Here is a 26,338-nt window from a genome sequence, read left to right on the forward strand (position 1 = left end):
CAATGGAATCGACCTGTAGAGTTTAAGCATGATATCCAAATACCGTAAGAACAACAATAGATAAAGGGGGAAAATACCTATAAACAGAATCGATTAAATGAAGAAATGGACCATTTTATGGATTGGCAAATTCATCAACATGGGAGAATCATTGTGAGGACTCTAGGAACGTCGGGGGGACGCAGGGAGAAAAGCTTCCTGTGAGCTCCCTGTGGGGTGAGCCCTGGCCTCAGTCACGGCCTTTCTCTTTTGCGGTGAGGGGCGGGTAGTGGCCTGCACGGGAATCTGAAAGCTTCACTTAGGTGTCAAAACACCACGCTCTCTAGACCGCGGCACTGTAACACCAAGGTCAGGGGTTCGGACACCCGTACAGGCCAGCCGCCTGATAAAAACCAAAAACAGAAACAGAACGGAGCGCTCTGACTAAGCGAGCCAACCAGCTAGCTGAGGAGCCTGGCCCTTCCGGTCTATTCTGCCGTCCAAACCGCGCGCTGCGCCTAGGCCCCAGCTCCGCCTCCAGCCCAGTCCCGCCCCTGGGTGTGGGCCCCGCCCCTACCCCGCCCCCGGCCCCTGATTCCCGTCCCTGGTCACGCCCCCTGCCCCGAGTACGGTCCCCACCCCGCCCGCAGCCACGCCCGCAAGCCGGGTTCTAACCGCAACCGCGCGTCTGAGCCTGTTTTTTGTCCACATCCCCCGCTCTTAGGGGACCCCGGAGCCCAGCCGCCCCACGTGAGGAGAAACTAGTATTTGACTGACTAAACGGGTCCAACGTGGCGGAGGCCGGAGCTCCGGAACCCCGCCCTTCTGGCGGCTAGAGGCGGAAGTGACGTCACGGCCTGCGCCTCACCCTTTGGCCCCGTCTGCGCGACCGGTGACCCTTTTCGGCCCGTCGCTGGGAAGCTCTCCGCGGCGTCGGTGAGTTCCGGGTCGGTGGGAGGTTGTGTAAGGTCCAAGGGGTCGTCAAAGGACGGGTGTGGCCCAGGCGGCCTAGGGGCCTCCGCAGAGAGGCCTGGCCAGCTCTGCTCGCGTCTGCCGGGGCCGCGTGTCCTCCCTGAGCGACCTGGGCCGACACGCCGTTCGGGCAGTCGTCCCTGCCGGAAGCCGGGTCGGGGGTGGCAGTGGCGCGTCCCGGGTGTTTTCATCCTTTTCAAACACCTTTAAGAAGTCTTTGAGGATTTTTTTCCAGAAGGGAAAGAAGTTCCTCCGTTCCAGTCACATTGACCCCAGCCCTGCGTCCTCTCTTCTTCACGGACCTGGCGATTGCGGCGCGTTCTGGTGAGTACTGGGTGGAAGTTGGTTCAGGAGGGCCTGGTCCTCATTTTCCTATGTAAAAGAATGTTTCACCGGAGAGTTGATTTTTCAGTTTATAAAGAAATGAAATGTATTTCAGTTTTGGAGGCTGGAAAGTCCACGGTTCAGGGGGCGCATTTGGTGAGGACTTTCTTAGTGGGAACTCTAAACAGGGTCACTTGGCGACCGGGGTGTCACATGGCAAGAACGGGCCGACCAAAAGGCGCTGGAGAATTTGGCTGTCTCTTGGTGCATCTTATGTTTTTGACATGTCGCATTTAGGTGGAAATGTAAATATGCTTTCATAAGTGTCTAGAGTGTGTATATTTCTGTATGTGAATATAAACGTTTGTAAAGTGCAAGTCTTTCTACCAGAGAAATAGTCATTCTCTTCATCTGAAGTTCTTAGGCCTGTAAATCCCAACAGAGCTTTAAAATGGGCCTCCAGGAAGAAAGGATAGAGACTTTGTTCCACTGGTACTAGACTAATTGAATTTACCATAAACAGGATTGTTGGATTAAGTATACTTTTTGTCACATTTTTCTTCTGAAAAAAATTTTAAACCTACTAGTAATGTGAGCATTCAGTAGAATGAATACTTTTGTAGTAGATTCACCCATTTTTAGTATTTTGCATGTTTGCTGTCTCCCCAGATACATAAAAATATTTTATGGTGTACTATGTAAGAGTAAGTAAGTTGGGAGTAAATTGTAGACATGATACTTGACCATTAAAGACTTGGTAGTGCACCTCCTAAAGATAAGGACATTGTCCTACTAAAACCCCACAGTATTATTATTTCAACCAAGGATATGAAAAACAATAATGTAATCTGATATCTACTCTGTGTAAAAAACTAAAATTCTCCACTGTTTCAAACTAGTCTTTTGGGTGTTTATGGATCTGAGATCCATTTGGGGTTTCCATATTGCATTTTTTTTATGTGTTCTAGTTTCTTTGGAGAGTATTGAGTAGTCACTATTGTTTTTTCATATATTGCATATTTGAAGAGACGTACATTCTTTTAGAAAGTTAAACATTCTGATTTTTATGATTGTCTTCTCATGTTGTGTTGGAGTGATTCCTTCATTTCTCGTATTTCCTGTAAAACAATAATTGTGTCTAGAGAATAGGTTGGCAATCTTTCTGTCTGAAGAGTGTCAGATAGTAAGTACCTCATGATTTGGGGGCCATAAGTCCTCAAATTACTCAACTTTTTTTTTTTTGTAGTGGTAAAGCAGCCATACTCATATAGTGTAAGAACAGATGGGCATGCTTTGTTCCAACAATAGTGTATTTACAAAAACAGGCCTGTGGGCCATGATCCCCCAGCGTGCTTTCTACTCAGTTGTTGTAGCATCTGTGAGTAACCTGCAGTGAATAAATTTCCTTATATGTTTTTTCACAATTGCGAAAAACTAGTTATACTTTTGTGTTATACTGTATGCATATGTATATGTTTATACTTCTGTCTTTGAAATAGTTTCTCCAATATACTCCATAATCAGCAGTATATGCAGATCTTCACCAGCTTTATCTTCAGAGCCCTCATCAGTTGTTTCACTTTGTCAAGCTCAATCATTGGGACCCCTAAGTGGCAAATAGACAGTGTAGCCCATTGGATGGTGGAGATGTTTGCTGCATTAATCTGGGCTTGACCTGGTGTGTAATCACCAGTTAATCATGAAGTAAAGCTCCAAGGCGTAGACCATCTGCAGGTGGTGGGCCAGTTCACAGGGAGTTAGGGTTCACTACAGGCACAAAGTAGTCTGGAATACATGGTGTTTAGCTCAGGAAAACCGTGAAAAACACACCTCCAGGGCACAGGTGAACTGAGGCTGGCGGCATTTACGCAGAGGCAGTTTGGGTGCCACTGTGGTCACAAAGCCTGGGACTCTCAGTGTACACATCTGGAGGGCTGCGGAACATCCCCGTTGGGCAGAGGCAACATTTTGAGTTGAGTATTAGTCCTATTACTGCTATTCTGAGTACATCCTTTGGTTTGTAATCCAGAGAACCACATCAGCTCGAGTAGGTATCCGCTTGGAAAGGATACCCCAGTTCTGCATCTCAGACTTTAGCCCAGAATCTCACTGCTGGGGGATGGCATCACCTCAGATGACACTGCACCAAAGACTTCATTGTTGGATAGTTTCTCTCTTGTCTTCAAGATTAACAGCACCCCCTTAAATTGAAACTCCACTGCAGTGATACCCATGGACTGCCTCTCCTAAGGCAAATATTAGGTATAGGAGATTTTTTTCCTTTTCTTTCGGAGTTTACTGTCTTCTTAGCTTGTGATCCAGGTATGCTATTTTTTTTGTAATTTATTTTTCTTATTGAATCAAAATTGATTATACATATTTTTTGGGTTCAACGTTTAGATATGTTGATCAAATCAATATTATTAGCATATATATTGTTACAAATTGTAATTATTCTTTATGCACCTTGTCCAATCTCTCCCCATCCCCGCTCCCTCCCCCCTCTAATTACCCTAAATTTCTTCTCTCCTTGTGAAAGAATAATGGTTACTCTGTTGATCTGTTGCCTAGGTAATCTATCCAATGCCGAGAGTTGTGATCAGGTCCCCCACTACCATCATAGAGCAGATGCTTCCTATGTCGCTCTGAAATGGGCTTTGTGGAGAGAGACATCCTCTTCTTTATCTCTGCTGGTGACTCTTGTGTCGATGCACTCCAGTGGTTGGTGGACCATCTGCGTGGTGGTTGTGGCGTCTAGCCACTTTCATGGCAGCCATGGTTATTGTGGTGGCTGTGGTGGGCCACCCACATGGAGGTGGTGTTTTTACATGCTCCTTGATGCTGGCAGTGTGCCTGGTTGTGGGAGGGGCTTCTGGTCCCCAGCTCCAAGCCTCCGGTTCCCAGGCAGGCCCCCAGGTGCTAGTGGTGTGCCTGGGCTGGAACTAATTTTTTGTCCTTTGCTTACTTCTAAAATGGGGGAACTTTGTATGGGAACCAGTACTTGAGCTATGTGGTTGACCTAAATTCCTGCTTTGCTGCTGTCTCCGTAGGGAAGGCTCCTTGTGCAGCCCAGCGTTTAATGGCTGACCTCATAGGTACCTCCGGCTCTCCAGAGACCCGGTAGATCTGGGTTGTATAGAAACTCTGATCCAGGCCTGAGTCTTTTCATCAAACTGTACCCCATGCAATTCTGCATTCTCGACCAGTCTCCTCTGAGTGATCTTGTGCAGATTGGGGGGCAGATCGGCTGTTCTTGCTGTATCCCAGTGTTCTCCCAGTGGGCCCATCTCCCCCACTGCCCGTGCTCCAAACACTTCCCATGGGATGGGCCCTGTGCCGGTCCCTTGCGATGACTCACCGGCTTCTGAATGGCTCCCTTTTTTCAGTTGTTCTGGCTCCTCACTCCTGTGTGGGTCCACGGGAACCCTATCAGTGGTCTTGCTGTCCTGGGGGCCGCCAAGGCCCTCTTCTCCCCTGCCACCTCCAAGCAGCTCCATCCGAAGTGCACAGCTGCGGCTTCTGCCAGCTCCTGCTGCATGAGCTCATCAGCTCCAGCCTTAAAGTGGCCATGGCCCAAAATGCTCAGAGCAGTTTTTTCTTTCTCATCATGTATTCCCTTGCCTTCATGAACTCTGTAGGTCTCTCCTCTTCCCCTGAGCTCCAGAGGCCCCAGCTTGGCTGATGTTACACCTTTATAGTTGTAAATTGGTTGATTTGTGGGAGAGAGTGATGCTGGGGACCATCCACTCCGTCATCTTGACCAGAACTCCAGGTATCCTTCTTGTTCTTTGGTAAAACATACACTACACTTCCAAGCCTAATGGGAAATCTGGTACTGGTTACTAAAATTAATGGAAATTATTTCTTTCTCTAAGAAGCATCTGACACATATCAGTCAACCCCTTTACTTTCTGGGGAGAGGGCTACCCACTCCTTGAACTCTGTTCCTACCATCCCCTTCCATCTTTTCCTCCACAGTGTCTTCCCTTGTATCTCTGACCATGACCGCCACAACAACTCTTTCCCTTTGGCTAAACACACTGCCGCAATCTATGGATACATTATCCTCGATAATGGCACCTTTGCATTCTATTGTTGCCCAAGATCATGGGCACCATACCTTACATGTTTTTCTCTGTGGACTTCCCTTATGTTTTCCTTTTCCTTTTTATTTTTTTCTTTTTGTTTTTGTGGCTGGCCAGTATGGGGATCCTAACCCTTGACCTCAGTGTTACCAACTTCATGCTCTAACCTAGTGAGCTAACCAGCTAGCCCGTATGTTTTTCTTTATGAAACTTCAAAGGACAGAGCATTCTAACTTTAGACAACATTATCAAAAAAAAATTGCTAGACATACAGTGTTAATTAAGATAAAAGATTTTCTTTCATTAAAAATTAAAAGTGTGTATTCACCCGGTAATATTATTACAAAATATGTAAAGGAATACATGACAGAATACAAGAAGAAATGGACAAGTGAAGAATTCCAGTGTGAAATTTTACTGTATTTTTTGCATGTTTTTCTAAACTATAGAGAAAAAAATCAGGATATACATAATAAAGTGATTAGTGCGTACTGCCTAATATATGGATTCAGAATATTGTAGTTAGTAACTGATAGAAATCAGACATTTCTTGCCTCAGAGTGAAAGAGGGAATGGACTTGAAGGGCTAGAATGCTTTTTTTCTGGGGAGATGAATATGGTCTATATCTTGGGAATACACAAGTATGTGAACTCATCAGAACTCATCCACTGCACACTTCTGTTATACTCATTTGATTATTTTTTATTATATATATATTTTATATATAATATATATATATATATATATATATTTTCTTATATATATATATTTTTTTTTTTTTTTTAAAGGAAAAGATTATGCAGGTGCCACAAAACTTAACACATTTGTGGACCTGTTTAGCCCAGTGACTTTTGTCTTTTTTTTTTTTTTTTAGCATCTGTTGAATTCAGCATAACCATGGAGGCATTGTCTTCATGCTGTCACACTAGACACGAACACAGATACGGCACAGTATCCGTATTTAGCCCAAGTGCATTCCTTCTGAGGCTCATTTATATGTCTTCATATGCCACAGCCATCGTTTAAACAATGGATATTTTCAATGCCAATTCCTTTGTTGACTTTCTCAATATCTTCTGTAGTCATCTTCATGACTCCAACACACAGAGCATGCTGTTTTCCTTCTGCCATAATTGCAACAATGGGATCTATTGCAGCAGGGTAAAGTTTAGCTCCAGGACCACTTAAGCCTGGACACACGATATTTACTGCACTGAGTACAAATTTGATGGCTTCTTTATCAACCTGCTGTTGTGGCAGGATAAAAGGATATTTGTGAAGTAGTAACTTTAGGGTTGGATAAAAAGTCCCCTCTCTTTGCCTAAAAAATAGTAATTCTCCATTTACTGTAAGGATTTCTGTATGTTTATGGCATTGGACTATTTTGACAGTATCTTTCTTAGGCATGATTTGATTAAGCCATGGTTCACTACCTGGAAATTGTTCTATCGATTGGTTTGTAATACCCATAATAACTGAGGTTTTCAACTGGATGCAGTTGGACACATTTTCTTTTTCATCAAATTTCTTAAACATGATCCAAGGTGAAGGGGGTGACAATAGGGAAGGGCCCAGGATGGGAAAGCCCAGTGACTTTTTCTTTTTTGGGGGGGGGGGGTGACTGGCTTGTACAGGGATCTGAACCCTTGACCTTGGTGTTGTCAGCACCATGCTCTACTCAGTCAGCTAACTGGCCAGCTCTGCAATGACTTTTGGTTTGAGACCGCTGGTAGTAAGTGCACTTTATACTAGGAATATAGATATATTTTTGAGCCTGTGAAATGTCTGGATTCTAGTCCTTTTATTCACAGAATAAAGATTTTGCAGTTGTGGGGTGAATTTGGTTCATGAATAATAAACTGTGGAACTTTCAGTGTTTGTCGCATTTGGACTGCTGATCTGTGTTTGGTTTATTAAAGATTGTTATTTTTAACAAAGAAGAGTTAATCTTTAAACTACATGTGGTTGTATGATAATAAACGTGAGGGAATCTGAGAAAGAAATGAATGAAAATAAAAGCAAAACTGGGTGAAAAAGGAAAACTGGTAAATATTATGAAAAGGTTTTTCTCTGAGATGGACGTAAAGTAGACACATGTTGGGCTCAATCTGATTTGGCATTGCCCCTCTGCCAGTGGAAGGGGGGGAGGGAAGACCTGTTAGAATTGAATGTTTCCAACCAAGACCCCATTGAAGCTGCCTAGTACTTTAAATGTATTGTAAGTTTTGTAAAACTGTGTCATTCTTTTTCTAATTTTTAATGCTCAAATGTGGAATAGCTAATGATTATCTCCCTTTTCTACCATCATCTTGCCCAAGAACCAATTTGCAATATTTGTGCTCTCAGAGCGTGTGTGTGTGTTTGTCCGTAGGGCAGCATTTATTTCTGACCTGCTTCATTTTTTTTTCCATAGCACTTACAAACCGATATATCAATTAATAGTCCATGGCTTATGTTCTAACGTAGGAATGTTGGATCTATTAGGCCTAGGACATTTTCTGTATGTTTCACTGCTCTTTGTTCAGTGCCTGGTGCAAAGTCAGAACTTCTTATTTGCTAAGAAGAATGAAGCAGTAAGCCAGAGCTGAAACCTTCAAAGGAGGCACAGAGCTCCAACCTCAAGGGAGTCAGCCAAATAAAAAATTTCAGTTTTCTACTCTTCATCATGTGCGGCAGCTGTCTAGACCAGTGTTGTTTGTATAGGTCATATATATTACTTATAAATATTTAGTACCCACGGTAAACAAAATGGAAAGAAATGAGATAGATTTCCAATAATTTGGATTATGTGAATCTAAGGGTTTTAACGATGAAGTAGGGGTTATATCTATTGTGAAGAATTGTTATGATAATTATATCTATTGTGAAGAATTGTTATGATAATTAAGTGAGCTTATATGTAAGGCCTCTACTGAGACTTCTGACACATACTGCTTCTTGTAATGACAGTTGATGTTTTTAATACTCATGCAGTATCCTGGTTTTGGTGGCTTTCTCATATATCATCTGTAGAGAGAGAAGTAATGTATGACATTTGATAACTGATTAATATTTGTTGACGAATGACTGATATGAAATAAGATTTCAGATAACCCTGTGTCAAGACAGGTGGAGACTGTGCCATCATGTAGATTCCTAAGCTGTCCTGACATGGTCTTTGCATCAAGGAAAAGAGTGTTCAAGCAAATTGCACCATCAGCCTCACAGGATGGCAGCCATTGATTTGTCCCACAGTAAGTCCTGCTGGTGTTCTTTTTTGAAGACTCTGCTTTGGGTCTTCCTACTCAATATAGAGCCCCCTGATCTGGGCCTCTGCAGATATACCTCTGAATGATTTTGAGGTTGCTGATGTGTGTCAGAGAATGAAGTTTTTGTAAATGAGCCCTTTGTATGTGTGCTTTGTGAACATATCCATAATCTCCTTCATGAGTATTATCGTGCAAATAGAGACACATTTGTAAGGGCTTGAATTTACTTACCTGTAAAACGATACTATTACCTTTTTCCTGATGGGCATCGTGGCTCACCTTTTTTTCTGGCTCTAGGTGAGAGCCTGCTGTGTCAGTGTATCTGTGTATATGTGTGAGTTTTCATGAGCATGCAGGATTATATTGGAATTTTATACTAGGATGGAATGACTTCCAGGCACATGAATGAGGAAATTTTTGTCAACTCTGGGTTCTCATTTCTTCTTTCTTTTACAGGTTGTGGTCCTTCTGGGGACCCAATCTGCCTTTACAAAGAAAAGATACCAGCAGCAAGGATGGTTACTGACTCTTTGATAAATTGTAATCAGGTATGCTGAAAATGTATTTTTCTAAAAAGTAACATCTGTCCATCAGGTACACACATTTCCTTCTGGTCAGACAGCTTCTTAAACCAAATAAAGCCTCACTCAAGGAAGGAATCTCTAGTTGAATTTCTTCAGGGAGTGGATTCTCTGTGTTGATTAGGTATTACCTTGAAAATCATCTCAAATTTTGCTGACATTACTTCTTATTTTGACCTTCATGGTGTCAAGTGCATGTTTCTTTTCTTGCTGAGTGCTCTGGCACATGTAAGGAAGATGAAACCATACTTTTGTCAGTGATTATATTTATACATCACTACTGTAGCATGTGTTTTTAAGGTGCTCAGGAATTGGCTTCAATAAAGGGTAGTAGATGAGAAGAGCTTTCTGTCCAGTGGTGGTGAGATGGGTTCAGGTGTTAAGAGGTGCCATTAAAACCATATGACTGGATGAGTTTGGCCATGAGTGGGTGTGGATAGATACTACCTAAGACCATTCATTGATCCTTTGGGTAGGAAATGGAAGCCCTCAGAATTTTTTATAGATATTGGATCCCTCTTCATTATCTAGTGCATTATCATTATCTAGTGCATTATTTGTGGACATGTTATGTGACTCAAACCAGCATGTGTGTAATGATTTAGGACCCAGTGACATTTGAGGATGTGTCTATGCACTTCACTCAAGAAGAGTGGATTTTATTGGATCAAACTCAGAAAAGCCTGTTCAGAGACGTGATGTTGGAGAACTACAAGAACCTGGAGTCAGTAGGTAAGACTGGATCATTTCTTGTAGTCTCCTCTAGAACAGATAAAGCAGCATACTATGTACTTACTGTGTTCCAAGACCCTTGATGCCAAATCTTAATACAATGGGAAATAACAGAGACATAGTCATTGAACTAATGTGTTTTAATGTAGTGTTGTCATTTTCAAAATGTGGTTCTAGGATTCATTTATATCACTGTAACGTATTAGAAATGTAGGGGGTGCTGGCTGGTTAGCTCAGCTGGTTAGAGCACGGTGCTGATAGCACCAAGGTACAGGGTTTGATCCTAGGATTCAGTGGCATCACTGTCACTCTGTTAGTAATGTAGGGAGCTGGCCAGTTAGCTCAGTTGGGTAGAGCATGGTGCTGATAACACCAAGGTCCTGAGATGATCCCTGTACTGGCAGCCACCAAAAAAAATTTTTTTTTTCAGACTACACCTTTGATAAACCAAATCAGGAAGTCTTCTGTTGGGGCTATGTCATCTGTATCTTAACAAGCCCTTCACATGAATCTGACTCACTTTTCAGTTGAGAATCATTGGTGTAGTATTTTGCCATGAGAATGAAGATTTCTTTGTTCTCTTACTTACATTATTTACTATTTGAATAGAACTTTTAGTGGTTTTTAAATACGTCATTAAGCCTGAATATGAGTATCAGTAGTAACAGATTACCAATCTCTTGGGCATGGAAAGATGGGGATCATTTGCATTTTTACCTGTTTTGAAGTAATTTCAGTGCTTTGTTTAGAAGTGTAGTTTCTGTTTCCTGGGTAGGTTTATCATATCTTGCATGAACCTCTTCCACTGATGTATCTTGCTCTGTGTGCAGGATACCAGCTGTCCAAACCCAGCTTGATTTCTTGGCTGGAGGAGGAAGAGTTGAGGACAGTGCAGAGAGGAGTTCTCCGAGGTAAGTGTGAAGAACATCCCTGGTCGGTGAGAAGTTCGGTAAATTTGGAAGTTTAATGAGGAAACTTTTTAAGAAGCACTCTGTCAGAGAAGTTGAAGCCATTGGACTTGGTAGTTCTAGGATGTCTTCGGCTTCCATGCAAGCCTTTATTTTTTTCTACCCGGACTTTTTTGTGATCTTACAGACGTCCTGCTATTTTGTTGTTTGGGTTTATGGTTTTAATATGTGCACTTCATCCAGATCTTTCCTACTTTCCTATAGTACTGTTTCTGTTCACCAACAGATCTAATTGTCGTAGAATAAGTTGTTTTAAAAATTGCTAAATTTTGACCCCAGGTCCTTATGATTGTCCAAACTACTCAAATCTGCATTGCTTTGTTTTTTTAACATGTATAATATGAAAACAAAATGCAAATGAGCTATATAATTTTCATAATTTTTATTTAAGCTACCATTTCATTCTGCATATTATATTTTATTCTGTTTTACTTCAGACTGGCGACTTAAAACCAAAGGACCAGCAAGCCAGTGGAGTGTTTGTTGGTTAAAAACATCAGATGGGATACAAATGGTAAGATTAAGAAGGGAGAGTCCTTATTTACCACACTCATACAAGATGGGGAATTCCATTACAGAAAATCGGTATACAAATGAGAGATACTTGAGAGAAGTAGCCTTCACTCAAGCGGAAGGAATGTCACTCTGAATATGGTGAATTTTGTATATCCTAATTCTATCTTGAAACTTGTCTCTACAAGTACCATTACCACCTGTTTTACTAAGTTTTGAGATTTATAAAAAAATGTATCCATATGTACAGGAATCTTTTCAAGATTAGAGTAAATGGCACAGGATTCTTTTTTTCTTTTCTTTTTTTTAAAGATGACCAGTAAGGGGATCTTAACCCTTGGCTTGGTGTTGTCAGCACCACACTCAGCCAGTGAGCTAACTGGCCATCCCTATATATAGGATCCGAACCCGAGGCCTTGGTGTTATCAGCACTGCACTCTCCCGAGTGAGCCACGGGCTGGCCCTACATGGCACAGGATTCTTATAGGAGACTTTCTTCATTCAACTTGAACAAAATCCACTGAGTGGGAACTATATGCATGTAATGAAAACAGTAAAAATCGTAATCATAATAATGTTCCTGTCTTCATATGGATGGAATCTGTCAATAAGTCTGAAAAGTATTTTGATCATCATTTGTTTCTTCCTCATCAGGCAGGAAGATACAGTAGGGTGCAACCCAGTGATGGTAAGCAGTGTGGAGACATCTCTAGTCAACACTCACACCTTAAGCCACACATGAGAACTCAGAATCCAAGGAACACTTCTGACTATAACTATGGAAAAAACTTTTCTACTCTGCACAAGAAAATCTCTGCTAGAGAGAAACTTTCTGGGTTGAGTCAGTGTGGAAAACCCTTTATCCTCATTCCAAATGGTGCTTCCCAGAGAATGTGCATGAAAGACAAACTTTTGGAATCCAGTGACTGTGGAAAAGTGTTCCTTAATCAGTCACACCTTCAGGCACACAAGACAACTCACAATGGAGAAAAACTTAATGAACAGAAACAGTGTGGGAGAGCGGTTACTCACTCCACAAGCCGTCCTGCACCTGTTCAAAAGCACACTGTAAAAAAACCTTGCGAATGTAAGGAATGTGGAAAAGTCTTTAGATATCCTTCCCGTCTTAATCGCCACATGCGAATTCACACTGGGGAGAAACCCTACAAATGTAAGGAATGTGGAAAAGCCTTCACTGAGCGCTCACAGCTCACTAATCATGAACGAACACATACTGGAGAGAAGCTCTATAAATGTAAGGAATGTGGGAAAGCCTTCACTAGGTTTAAACAGCTAACTGAACATTTAAATACTCACATGGGGGAGAAGCCTTTTGGATGTAAAGTATGCAGAAAATCCTTTAGTAATTCCTCATCCCTTAACCACCACAGTCAAATTCATACTGGAATAAAACCCTATAAATGTAAGGACTGTGGAAGAACCTTCATTTGGCGCTGTATCTTTACTAGACATGTACAAACTCACACTGGAGAGAAGCCCTATAAATGTAAGGATTGTGGGAAAACTTTCTTTGGGCGCTCTGACCTTACTAAACATGTGCGAATTCATACTGGACAGAAGCCCTATGACTGTAAGGAATGTGGAAAAACATTCACTTGGCTTTACCAACTAACTGAACATTTAAATAGTCACACTGGGGAGAAGACCTTTGAATGTGAGGTATGTGAGAAATCTTTTAGTAATTCCTCCTCCCTTAATCATCACAGTCAAATTCACACTGGGGTAAAACCCTATAAATGTAAGTACTGCGGGAAAACCTTCACTTGGCGTTCTAACCTTACTATACACGTGCGAACTCACACTGGAGAGAAGCCCTATAAATGTAAGGACTGTGGAAAAGCCTTCATTGTGCGCTCTGATCTTACTAAACATGTACGAATTCATACTGGAGAGAAGCCCTATGCATGTAAGGAATGTGGGAAAGCCTTTACTTTTTGCTCTGCCCTTACTAAACATATGCGAACTCACACCGGAGAGAAGCCCTATGTATGTAAGGAATGTGGGAAAGCGTTTTATGCTTCCTCAAATCTACGTATACATGCCAGAATTCACACTGGAGAGAAACCATATAAATGTCAGGACTGTGGGAAAGCCTTCATTGTGAGCTCTGACCTTAATAAACATGTACAAACTCATACTGGAGAGAAGCCCTACATATGTAAGGACTGTGGGAAAGCCTTTTCTGGTCGCTCAGGACTTAATAATCATCAACGAGTACATGCTGGAAAGAAGCCTTATGAATGTAAGGAATGAGGGAAAGGATTCACTTTCTGCTCTGCCCTTAGTAACATACATGAACTCACACTGGAGAGAAGCCTTATATATGAAAGGAATATGGGAAAACCTTTTGTTTCCTCAAATCTAAGTATACATGTAAGAATTTACATTGGAGAAAAACCCTGTAGATGTAAGGAATGAAGGAAAGCCTTCTGCACTTCCTCAAACCTACCTACCCATGTAAGAATTCACACTGGAGAAAACCCTTTAAATATAAGCATGTGGGAAAGCTTACAGTAGGTTTCATTCACTAACAACATTGAGAATTTCACAATGACCCGTTGAAAGTAAAGAATGTTGAAAACCCTTTAGGAAGTCCTTATGCCTTAATTAACAATATTGAAATTCACACTGGTGAGAAACCATAGTGTAAGGATTATAGCAAAACCCTCAGTTGTTCCCTTTTGTTTCGAAGACATGAAACAAGTAACACTCTGAAGATGCCCCATGGATTTAAGAACTGTTGGAGATCCATTGGAATCTCATCATAATCCAGCATGGAAGAACTCACCCTGGAGCCATAAAATGTAGGAAACATGGAAACCCTTCACTATTTCCATGGGTTTTTAAAAAATATGTGAGATCTCTCCATGGAGAGAAACCCTATCAACGTAAGATAGTTGGAAAACTTGCAATTCTGCTAAATAGTTGGACATTCACCTGTGATGTCACAGTGTAGAAAATCTTTATGGAGGTAGGAAATGTTGGAAAGTCATCATTTTGTACATATATTTCTCAACCTTCAGTTATCATATAGTGATTCAAATTAAAGAGAAACTCAAGGAATGGAATATTGGAATAGTTGCCCTGTGTACTGAAATCTTGTCTGCTGACAGACAATACTTCACCCAGTTAACCTGAACTTTTTCTGTGAAGATGTTTGTAGACTGGTGCACCTAAGGCACAGATTTGTCAGAAAATGTTTTTTGCTTTTATTTGATATTTTTGGTTCTGTTACATGCCTGAGCTTGCTGGCAGCTCAGCTCATGATCCTAAGTGTCAGCTAAAACATAACAGCTCTACACAATATGCATATAGGAAAATATGATAGAGGTTGCTACTGTGTTATTCTGAAAATTGATAAAAACATTTTTTTTTTTTTTTTTTTGGCTTTACAGGAGGCACCTGAGCATTCTCCCACTGCCTTCCGCTCCCTACTATAGCTCTCTGTCTTGACCTCATTACTACTACTTGGGTTCACAGGATACCACTAGTCTTTACATATATTTTACTAACTTGTCAGTTTATACTCTTGAACAGTATAATTGCAGATCTTCCTTGATCATAATCAAAATCATACTTTTAGCCCACTTTATAATTCTACAAAGATATTATTGACTACCTAATATTTCAAATTTATTTTCTTGAGTAATGGCATATATAATGGAAAAGTTCATGGGCAGGACTACAACTTCTGCTTGTGCTTCTATGGGCAGTTCTTCATCCTGCTCATAATAATACATTTTCTGTGTTGTTTAGGGTAACTTATACCCTCCTGTTTGTCAATCTCCACTGTCATCATCCCAGAGGTCCTTAGTGTGATGTCAAACCATCAGAGGACCAACTTGTATTATGTTTATGAATCCCTATATGTTTTGACATTTTGGGGGGTCTTGCTGGCTAGGGGGAGACTCACCCCCCAACCCCTGGACAGGTCGTTCTGCTTGGGAGCACACATTTCACATGTAAACCAACCAATCCAAATCTTATATCCCCAGCTAGACCGGTAAGGGGATCGCAACCCTTGGCATGGTGTGGTCTGCACCACGCCCAGCCAGTGAGCGCACTGGCCATCCCTATATAGGATCTGGACTTGCAGCCTTGATACCACCAGCACCGCACTCTCCCGAGTGCGCCACGGGGCCAGCCCCCCCCCCCCCAGCCACTTTTAAAAATTAACTCTGGCACACTAAGCAAATATTTCCCCTGGTATGTCAGCCCAGGGTAAGGCACTAGGGACATCTATGCCTGTGAGCCTGCCTGAATTATTCACAGTAACAGATCCTAAATATTTTGTCCTGTCCTACCTTGACTTTTTGGTGTAAATCCCAATAAAGACTGGCCTGTACTTTTCTGCTCTCTCATGTTCTGCATCCTATTGAACTATCTCCTCTTGGTATTATGAATAATAAACTTTTCTTTCAGTGGTATGAACCTCTTCCACTTAAGCTCCTCCTAAATGAATCAGCAACATGCTAATGAGGGCCAGACCACTGGACTGTATATTGTACAGTGGGTACCTATTGTAGAGTGTGAAAAAGAGCATCAGCAAGACTTAACCATAGGAGAAATCAATGGCTGCCATCCTGTGAGGCTGATGGTGAAATGTGCCTGAACACTGTGCAGATGCCCAGATCACTTCAGGGCAGCTTACAAATCTAAGTGGATAGAGCCAACCTCCATCCTTCTTTATACAGGGTTATTTGGAGGCCTGTTTATAACAGTTAATAATCAACAGTCATCAAACACCATACATTAGTTTTGTCTGCAGATGAGCTGTAAACTGTTTTGCAGGTCATGTGTATTTCCGATTACATTTTATCAGGAAGACATATATTTATAATGTCTTTCTGTTAGTGATGCTAAGTTTGATACTTGCTTAGGGTGATGATTATGAGATCACTCTACTGTAGAAATAGTCTTTTAAGTAATGTACACAGTTAATTTCTTTTTTTCACTTTGCTTTTGCCAGGCTATTAGGGCTATTTTGCTAATTTCCTGGATGTTCACACTCCAAAAAGTTTTATATCTCCAATTCCTGAACTGGGAATCAAACTGGAGCCGCATGAGTGCAAAAACAGAATATTAACCATCAGACCACGGGCTGAAGTTGATATTTTTATACTCAGAGCATCTTATTCCCCAGCAACCTTTCTTTTAAATAGCTTGGACATCCTGAGTAACCTATAGTGAGTAAAATTCTGTTTCTTTTGCACTTGTGGAGATGTATTTTCAGGGTAATTTTTAAGGTTGGATGTCTAGATCAAAGGGCAAAAGCACATTTAATTTTACCATACATCAAATTTTTTCCCTCTCACGGATCTTGTACCAGTTGACAGTGTATTAGTCTGTTTCTGTTGCTTATAACAAAATACCTGGAACTGGGTAATTTATAAAGAAAACAAAATTTATTGCTTAGTTTTGGAGGCTGGGAAGTCCAGAGAACACATCTGGTGAAGCCCACGTTGGCAGTGACAGTGTTGCATGAGTAACGTAGCAGAATGATGGAGCAGAGAGAATTAATGCGCCCTTCTTTTAAAGCCTTCAGAACCATACCCATGACCACCATTAAACCATTCACTATGGCAGGGTTCTCTTAATCTGATCACCTCTTCAAGGCCCCACCTTTCAAGTACCCTAATAAGAATTTCCCACCCTCTTAGCACTGTCATAGTGGGGACCAAACCTCCAACTCATTAAACTTTGGGGGGACACAGTTCAATCCACCACAGGCAGTTTTTTAATCCACTTTAAAAATTTTTGTTTAAAAACTCTCCTGAAGGAAAGTAAGGAACAGATTTTAGTTTTAACTGCGAGGCACTTGTTTACAAGAAGAAAGTCAATAAAATTGATAAAAATCACTTTCATCTGGAGTAAGAATACTCAAAATTACTGTGAGACTGAACATAACTTACTCCATCTTGAAAGGTCTTGCCATATGCTTATGTCCTTTGTGTGAACCTGCCCACAGCAGTCATACAGTAACCAGCGGTAAGGTAGTTTAGAACAACAGGCAGAGAAGGGACCTAATGATTAAGTACTGGTATGCCCACAGCTGATCAGGCTACCTGGACCACAAGACTACCAAAGATAAGAATCACTGTCATAAGACATTTGAAGTTAGTCACGTTAGCTTGTTCCTTAGTAATTGCTTATTGGCTTTTTCTACTGCTTTGTGTGAACTGTTTGTATAAACTTGGGAAGTGAGTTAGAGAAACTGTGTAAGCTCCTGGTTTGTCACCCACCCAATGAATTATCCTTTAAGTAAATTACTCTCAATTAAAATTCTTTGCCTTACTGCATGGAAGTGCCTGCTTTGTTCTTCATTCTTAAGATACCTTCTCAGTTTGGTGGGCGTTTTGCTTTCATTGCACCTTCAGACACTAACTGACTTGGGGCTTAACTTAAACATTTGTAAAATTTATATGTGTCATATTCTGTTATTTAGAAACAAATCAGAGGACTTCCATACACTCAAGCAGAGGTTATAATCCAAGAGTGAATTCTAGAAGGTGGAGATCATTAGGAATGTATTATAGTTTGTCGGCTGCAGTGTCGTTTTGTCCCACTGGATGGTGAAGTTGCCCGGCCTGAGCTGGACTACATCAGTGTTCAAGCATAAAGTAATGTTTAAAGGATGTCAGTACTGCAGGTGGTGAGAGTTAGAATACCACTATAAGCAGGAAACCTGGAATGTATATGGTGTCTGCTTTGGGGGAAGTTTGACAAACACCTAAAGGAACATGTGACAAGGGCTGGTGGGCATGTAAGCAAAGGCAATTTATGTGTCACTATGGTGACAAGGCCTGGAAACAGTGTCCACATCTGGAGGGCTGTGGGGAACAAACCTCTGGGGCACAGACTTACTTTGGGTGCATAGAGGGAGTTTGGCAAACATACAGCATGCATCCTAGAATATGCAGTGTCTGTGCATGTGCTGAGGGTCTCTCTCCCAGTGGAGGTCCTTTTATCATTAGATGACCATGTTAAGAGGGTCATGGGGAGGAAGCATCTGGGCAATACATTTGAGATTGTCTATAGACTGTTGGGGTCACAAGGCATGGTGTCCTTACTCCCATACTGTTCACAGTATACCAGCTGGATCCACCAAGAGAAGTTGCCTGCCTTTTCCAGTGTCCCTCCAGTAAAGGGGGGCGCTGTACTGACTTAGCATTACATGTGTAGTGTAGAAGATACATGCTTAAAGAATTCAGTCCATAGCAGGTGCTGTAGTTGAATTTGAAGCTGAGATGAATATATTGAAGCCGTAGATCATGAGCTCTGTTCAGAAGTAGAACTGTTCTGTAAATGCTTTAGAGGAAAACTTTCTTTCACCCTGGTCCTTCCAACCAGACCCATTGTGGCTTTTAAGGAAGGTTCATGGATGAACTTTTCTATTGCTTCTGAGAAGTGCACTAAGTCAGGCTCAAATGGAAACCCTGTGATGCTGTGGACCACGGACTCCAAGGGCCCACCCGAATTAACAGCAACGGCTGGGCACTGCGTGTCCATGGCCTCCAGAGAAACCATGCCAAAGTGCTCATTGCTCAGTGTGTAAAACACATGCAGCCATGAAGGAGTGAGATTTTTTTTGTCCAAGAAAGGGTGCAGGAAGGTCGCATATTGGTCAACGTCAGACTGCTGGACCATTTTCTTCAATTTCTGAGTTTTCCACGTTCTACAGGACTCTCGTTATAAACACCTGCTATGATCAGATGAACTCTCTCCCAGTCTTGAGATGTCTGTCAATCTTCTATGCAGCTGTACTAGGGCTTACAGTGCCAAAGTCAGATTTTTCTTCCTTTCGTATCTGTTGATAGAGAAAAACAGGAATTTTTTCCCTCAGGGACTAAGTCATGAAGCTTTTCAGGAACAGCTGAGTCAAAGCTGGCGGCGACATTCAGAGATGGGTAAGGATGTCAGGATCTATGTGAGACAGGGACTTGAAGGTTTCTGTAAAAAATGGCAGCTGTGGGGCCAGACCATGGCTCACTCGGGAGGGTGCAGTGCTGATAACACTAAGACCATGGGTTTGGATCCCATATAGGGATGGCCAGTTCACTCACTGGCTGAGCATGGTGCTGACAACACCAAGCCAAGGGTGAAGATCCTCTTACCAGTCATCTTAAAAAAAAAAAAAAAAAAAAAAAGAACCACGCCAATTATTCCATGATTGCATCAATCTCTTTACTAGGACACAGTCCTCACAATCTAATCACTTCTCAAAGGCCCCACCTTACAATTGCCATAATAGGATTTCCTACTCTCTTAACACTGTTATAATGGAGATCAGGTTTCCAACACGTGATCCTTTGGGGACACATTCAACTCACAGCACCACCTTCAGCAGTGATCTTAGCTAGACCTTTTGGATAACAGCAGTTTCTACATCAGCACTTGCTGCTTCACCAGAAGAGATGTCTGTGGGCATGGCCAATTTGAACTGGCTTGTGCTGGACAAAGCCAACTCCAAGGGTCCTGAAAAACATCTTAGGCAAACAACTTGTGACTTTTGCATCAGAGACATCTTAAGGAACAGAGCAGAAAGGTCTTAATATCTTAAAACTATTTTAGATGTGCAGGGATTAGTAGTTTTGTGGAAAGAATTTTGTTAGTGGAATTTTACTAGCAAGGCTAAAAACAGGCTAAAGGGATAAGCAAACTTTCGTAACCTCACAGGTTTCACTGTTGACAAAGAAAATAGTATTGGTTTGGTTAAGGGACCTAAAATGGAGAGGAGAGGCCATCTCAGCTTGAGTTTCAGGCACATCTTAACTGGAAACACTCTGAAACAAGTTTGGCCTAAAGCTGACTCCATACATATTTTGAGTTTGGCCTAAAGGATTTTTCATGCATACTGAAATATAACTCAACCCCATAGACAAACAGATTGTAACCTAAGGTGGAAGTATACTCTTGTAACAAGTAGCTGAGTCTCAGCCAGTCATAGCAACTGAACCTCCAGCCATCAGAGGCTTGAGTGCTGCCAAAACATGACCTTATAATGCAAATTCCAACTGCTGCTGATCAGGATGTCTCTGTATGTCACTTCCTTTTTCTCTAGCTATAAATAGGACCTGCACACGTGGTGGGGGTGGAGCATTCTGAACTATTCTGGTCTGCACTGGTTGTCCGATTCTAGAGTCACTTACCGAGTTCTCAAACTTTCTTTGTTTTTAATATCTCTACTAGGTGGTTCATTTACTTTGTTTGACACTATCTTACAGCATTGGTGTCAGAATTTTCAATGCTATATTGAATATAATAGTAGTGATATCTATAATAGCATTCTGGTCTTGTTACTGATCTTTAAGGCAATAGTCCTAAAGTTTATCCATTAATTATGATACTTGTGGTATGGAGGTGTCCATGACCTTTAATAGGTGAAAGAAATTAATTTTTATCGCTGGTTTGCCAAGAGCTCTTATAGTGAAAGTGTGTTGAACTTATCACATTTTTAATGCTTCTACTGAATTGATAAATATCTTTTTTCTCCTTTAATTTTATGGGATCTTAAGCCATACAAAGTATTTAATTTGTGTGTAGTCAAATTTGTCTGTTCTTTATAGTTTCTAGATGACCTGTTGTGCTTTTAAAAGTGTCTCCAAAATCTGGGTTACTAAAATATTTTCCAGGGCTGACCCATGGTTCACTTGGGAGAGCGTGGTGCTGACAACACCAAGTCAAGGGTTAAGAGCCCCTTACCTGTCATCTTTTAAAAGAAAAAAATTTTTTTCTTCCCTTATTTTTCTTCTAAAGTATTATTTTTAAATCTTTAATTTTATATCTCAACCTGTGAATTTTAGTCCCCCTTTTTTTCCCTCTTCTGTCATTTTCAACATATCCAATTAATTATACTGGGTAATAAAATAATTTTGTATTTTTATATAATATACTTCTACTTATTATTAATTTTAATATTGTTTCAATTGATTCTTAGCCATACCATCTTGCCTTGATCTCTATCCATTCTCATAAGTTTCTCTTATTTCTCTAAAATGTCTTAAGTCTCTGCTCAGAATTTTTTTTTTTTTTTTTTTTGGCGTTTGGCCAGCAGGGGTATCTGAACCCTTGACCTTGGTGTTATCAACACCATGTTCTAACCAACTGAGTTAATCAGCCAGCCCTTAATTTTTTTCAGATCTTTTTAAACAGTGTTAAATTTCAATAGTGATGTTAACTAGTGATGTTTTACTCCCAGTTTTAATGTTGTAAAGTTCCATAGTTAGGCTAGAGACTGCAGGCTTACCAAAATAACTTAACTTTCATGAATATACCAAGGTCCTTGCTGCCCTACGGCAATGGTTTTCAACACTGGCTGCATGTTATATTCACCAGAGGACTATTTAAGATACTGATGCCCTTGACACATATCCATAAATGCTAATTCAGCTGGTCTGGGGTAGGACTCAAGCTCCTGGTATGTTTTTCAAGTTCCCAGGAAATTCTACTCTAATGATTGGGTTGAGAATTACTGACTTGGCTTTTGCATTCTTCTCTTCTTGTCCACTTGACATCCTACATGTATTTCAAAACTCAACTCAATCTTGCCTACTCTGGGAAAAATGTCCTGTTAGGCATACTCTTTTTTTCCCCCAACAGCACCTTGGAAATTCCCTTATCACAGGCCTTATCATAATGCTCTATAATTATCAAACTTGCCACATTTGTCTTTCACACTGTCTGGTAACTCCAGGAAAGCAGAAACTAATTATAGTCTGGGCAATGCTTCTGGAAGTTTAGCAAACTGTCTTCTCAAAGACGCTTTCTCAAAAACTGTCTTCTCAAAGACGCTTTCAGGTCCTACCAAACCCCCCCCCCAAAACCAAAAAGCAAAATATTAAACAAAAAACCCTAATTTTCAATTGCACTGATAACCAAAAACAAAACAAGAAATTTCTAAAGGGCAAAAAGAAAAAAATTAAGTGAGCAGAATCTAGAATGGGAGAACATCCCCCCCAACATTTCAGCTTCCCTTTCAGGATTCGGAGTTATTGCTGGAAAATGGCTGCCCCACCAGGGACAGCACTAGCCAGTGTGACTAGTATTCACCAATAAAATATTAGAGGAAATAATGTGTGAAAAGGTGGCCAAAGAGAAATGTGCTTTCCCTATTTTCTCTTTCCCTTTTCACCTAGATATACATGGAGTCTCAAGATGCAAAGATCCTGGGTTTCTGCATCACCATGATGAGGAAACTCACCTTGACTTAGATTGTTACACGAGTAAGAAATACACTGAAACTTTGAGGTTCATCTGTTTCATTGGCTAGACTACCCAGCAAATACAAGCACACAGCCAGATAGAAAAGAAATATTACTGGGACACGATTTTGGCTAAACACAACACTACATGCATTTGAAGGGAACAGGTATGCTTTCCTCAACTTCCCTTCTCTCGAAGAGCTTTTTTGCTTCTGTCAGTTGCATCTATTGATATTTACGATGTCAGAAATTAAAACTTAAATATTTATTATTAAATATTTATTAATCTGTTAAAATTAGCAATAATAAACCATTACATTACATGTACATATAAATCACGGATCTATTTAAAAAGTATATTTTCTAAAAACATTTAGGGAGGGAAAAGAATGACATTACGTTGCATTTTTGCAGCTTTCTTTAATGTCTGGCTTAATAAATGGCAGATGGATTCTCATATCTGCTTACACAATCAATCTGTTGTGATATGTTGTTTTAATTGAAGTACAGTAGTCCCTTGGTATCCATGGGGACTGGACTGGTTCCAGGACCCCTGGTAGATACCACATCTGAGGATGCTCAAGTCCCTTATATAAAATGGGGTAGTGTTTGCATAAAAGCTACGCACATCCTCCCTTATACTTCAAATCATCTCTAGATTGCTTATGGTATCTAATACAATGTAATGCTATGTAAATAATTGTTACACTGTATTTTTAATTTGTTGTTATTTTCATTCTGTATTATTTATTTATTTAATATTTTCAGTCTGAGATTGGTTGAAACCAGAAATGCAAAACCCATGAACATAGAGAGCCAATGAATTTGTCAGACTCTGTCATAAACAAACATCAATTTCAGGTTAATCAAGAATTTAAGTGTGGAACCAAATTCAAAAAATTAAAAAGACAGCAACCAGGCCAGCAATGGAGCCAGCCAGCTGTCCCAGGTTCCTGAAACGAGGGCCAAGGGCCTCAGCCATGCCCCACAACACCTGCATCCAACCCAGTGACAACCAAGCAGCCACCAGAACCCCCTGGGCTCTCCAGCCAGAGTTGGGGGTGCCCACGGGACTCAGCTATGCCTCCCTCAGGCCAGCTAAGGAGGCGGCCATGGGCCAGCACCTCCCCCACCCCACCTCCATTTCTCTACTACACTCCCCCTTCCCCACTGCCCCACTTCACACACTGTAGAATGTAAAAACAATAATAAACTTTTTAAAAAAGTGACAAACATTTGAGGTGATGGATATACTAAGGACCCTGATATGATCATGGCACACAATGTACCCAAATATAATATTGTACTCCATAAATATATACAATTATCATGGGTCAATTAAGAAAAATAAAAAGAAATGGAGGATATAGGCTGAGGGCAGACTCATTCTTACACCCAAGCCAGCAGACTGTAAAGCAGGCACGCTGGAGAGGCTGGTGGAGCACCTGGGGCCCACCTTCCAGAGCAGCAACCCCTCCTATGTCACCATCTTCCTGTGCATCTACAAAGTCGTCACCAGCACCTAGCAGGTGCTGGACCTGCTGTTCTACAGATATGGCTGCATCCTCCCTTACTCCGACAAGGATGGTGGACCCCAGAACCCCAGGACCAACTTAAAAACTGGTGACCTACATGCAGCTCAATATGCCCAGCTTGGACCTGAAGCACCGTGCCCATCTTCTCCTGGCCCAGCTGGAACACTTGGAATTCACTGAGGCAGAGCCTGAGGCTCTATCTCCAGCTCTAGCACCAGCTCTAAAACCAACTCTATCACAAACTCTAGAGCTAGAGCTGGCTCCAGTGCCAGTTCCAACATTAGAGCCTTCCTGGCTTTTGCCTGTGGCTACAGAGAATGGGCTGAGTGAATTCCCTCCCAATCTGGTGGCAGAGTAGTGTACACTGATGGATACAGAGCTGTTCAAGAAGGCGGTGCCGTACCACTGGCAGGGCTCCATCTGATCCCAGTGGAACAGGAAGGAGCACGTGGCAAGGAGCACGTGGCACCCATCATCCGCACCACCCAACTGAACAGTGTGGCCAATTGTGTTATCACTACCTGCCTTGGGGAATGGAGCACAAAGCCCCAGACAAGGCCAGGGTGGTATAGCACTGAATCGAGGTGGCCAGGGAGTATCGCATCCTCAAGGACTTCTCATCACTCTATGCCATCCTCTCTACGCTGCAGAGCAACTCAATTCACTATCTGAAGAAGACATGGGAAGAGGTTTCCAGGGACAGCTTCCAAATCTTTCAGAAGCTGTCGGAGATTTTCTCAGATGAGAACCACTCCTTCAGCAGAAAGAAGGGAACTTCCAAGTTTGCCACCCTAGAGATGAACCCCAAGAGAGAGCCCAGGAGTGGCTGAAGGAGAGGGATGTCGTTCAGGGCACCATTCCCTACCTGGGCATGTTCCTCACTGAGCTAGTGATGCTGGACACTGCCGTGAAGGACTATCTATATGGGAGACTGATCAACTTTGAGAATAGAAGGAAGGAATTTAAAGTGATCACCCAGATCAAGTTGCTACAGTCAGCCTGCAACAGTTACAGCATCGCACCTGAGGAGCTCTTTGGGTCCTGGTTTTGAGCCATGGAGCAGCTGTGTGAGAAGGAGAGCTATAACCTGTTGTGTGAGCTGAAGCCCCCATCCAAGTTGGACAGCAACACTCTCAAGACAAGGGAGAGCACAGCCGTTGTCAAGCGATGGAGCGACCACCAGGCCCCCAGCACAGAGCTCAATATCAGTGGCAGCTCCCACTCTAAGTCCTGTGACCAGCTCAGGTGCGGTCCCTACCTTAGCAGCAGGGACATTGCTGATGTGCTCAGCATGCACTTAGCTGGCTCCTCCAGCTCCGATGTGGATGAGATCACCATGGGTTTTGTCCCAGAGTCCCCCAATAACCAGGAAAAGAAGTTCTGGGAATCTACCTCCCAGTCTTCCCTGGAGACCTCTGGCATCAGCTCGGCCTCCAGCAGCATCTCGTCCTCTTCAGCCTCCACTACACCTGTGGCCGCCACCCACACCCACAAGCACTCCATCTCAGGGGGTCTGCAATTACAACTCCTTGCTGCCACTCTACAACCAGCAGGTGGGCGACTGCTGCATCATCTGCATCAGCCCGGACATGGACAACGGCAACATGCACAAGAGCACCCTGGTCGCCAGCCAAGATAAGGTTCGACCATAATCTGCAAGGCCATGGACAAACATGACCTGGATGAGGATGAGCCAGATGATGATGATGATTATGAATTGGTACAGATTATTACAGATGTTCAGAAGCTGAAGATCCCTGAAAATGCCAATGTGTTCTATGCCATGAACCCTACCACCAACTATGACTTTGTCCTGAAGAAGTGGACCTTCACCAAGGGGACAAAGGTCAAGCATGGAGCCAGCTCAACCCTCCCTCAAAAAGGACTTAAGATTGCCAAGGGCATCTTCTAAGGGCATCTCCCCAGGATCCAGCTGGCCAGTATTTAAGGACTACAGTGGGCCAGGCCATCTGGGCACCTCTGCCCACCTGCCAGCCCAGGGCACCCCCACACTTGTTTTATCCTGAACCTCTCCTGCTGCTGGGATTGATGCCTGCTATTCGACAGGTTGACCTGGCCTCCCATGGACCACTTACTGCCTCAGGTGCCTTCTGGTCTCTGGAACCAGAGAACCAGCTGACTGTTGCCAAGGAGCACTGCCAATGGGCATGGTGTCTG

At 42.1% G+C, this 26,338-nt stretch overlaps 2 protein-coding genes and 2 pseudogenes across 5 annotated transcripts; 2 read left to right on the forward strand and 2 right to left on the reverse strand.

Moving 5' to 3' along the window:
- Window positions 1-827: 827 nt before the first annotated feature.
- Window positions 828-17,723, forward strand: LOC134387214 (zinc finger protein 266-like). Of its 4 annotated transcripts, none has more exons than XM_063109618.1 (8): window positions 828-915; window positions 1,187-1,275; window positions 8,443-8,594; window positions 9,066-9,157; window positions 9,796-9,922; window positions 10,753-10,833; window positions 11,328-11,404; window positions 12,058-17,723. In XM_063109618.1, the coding sequence occupies exons 3-8, from the start codon at window positions 8,570-8,572 to the stop codon at window positions 13,675-13,677; spliced, it is 2,022 nt and encodes a 673-aa protein (XP_062965688.1). In that variant the 5' UTR covers window positions 828-915; window positions 1,187-1,275; window positions 8,443-8,569; the 3' UTR covers window positions 13,678-17,723. The 4 variants fall into 4 exon arrangements, with proteins under 4 accessions (XP_062965688.1, XP_062965690.1, XP_062965689.1 ...); XM_063109620.1 differs by having other exon boundaries at window positions 8,450-8,594; XM_063109619.1 differs by having other exon boundaries at window positions 8,466-8,594.
- Window positions 6,364-6,897, reverse strand: LOC134389278 (malignant T-cell-amplified sequence 1-like). The gene has a single exon (XM_063112805.1). It carries the CDS (start codon window positions 6,895-6,897, stop codon window positions 6,364-6,366), a length of 534 nt encoding a protein of 177 aa, XP_062968875.1.
- LOC134387582 (alpha-1,3/1,6-mannosyltransferase ALG2-like) lies at window positions 16,837-21,938 on the reverse strand (annotated as a pseudogene).
- A 1,667-nt stretch (window positions 21,939-23,605) lies between these two features.
- LOC134387583 (ral guanine nucleotide dissociation stimulator-like) lies at window positions 23,606-26,072 on the forward strand (annotated as a pseudogene).
- Window positions 26,073-26,338: the final 266 nt, after the last annotated feature.

Source organism: Cynocephalus volans, chromosome 10 (genome assembly GCF_027409185.1).
Source record: "Cynocephalus volans isolate mCynVol1 chromosome 10, mCynVol1.pri, whole genome shotgun sequence".
In the NCBI taxonomy this organism is placed as follows: Eukaryota; Metazoa; Chordata; class Mammalia; order Dermoptera; family Cynocephalidae; genus Cynocephalus; species Cynocephalus volans.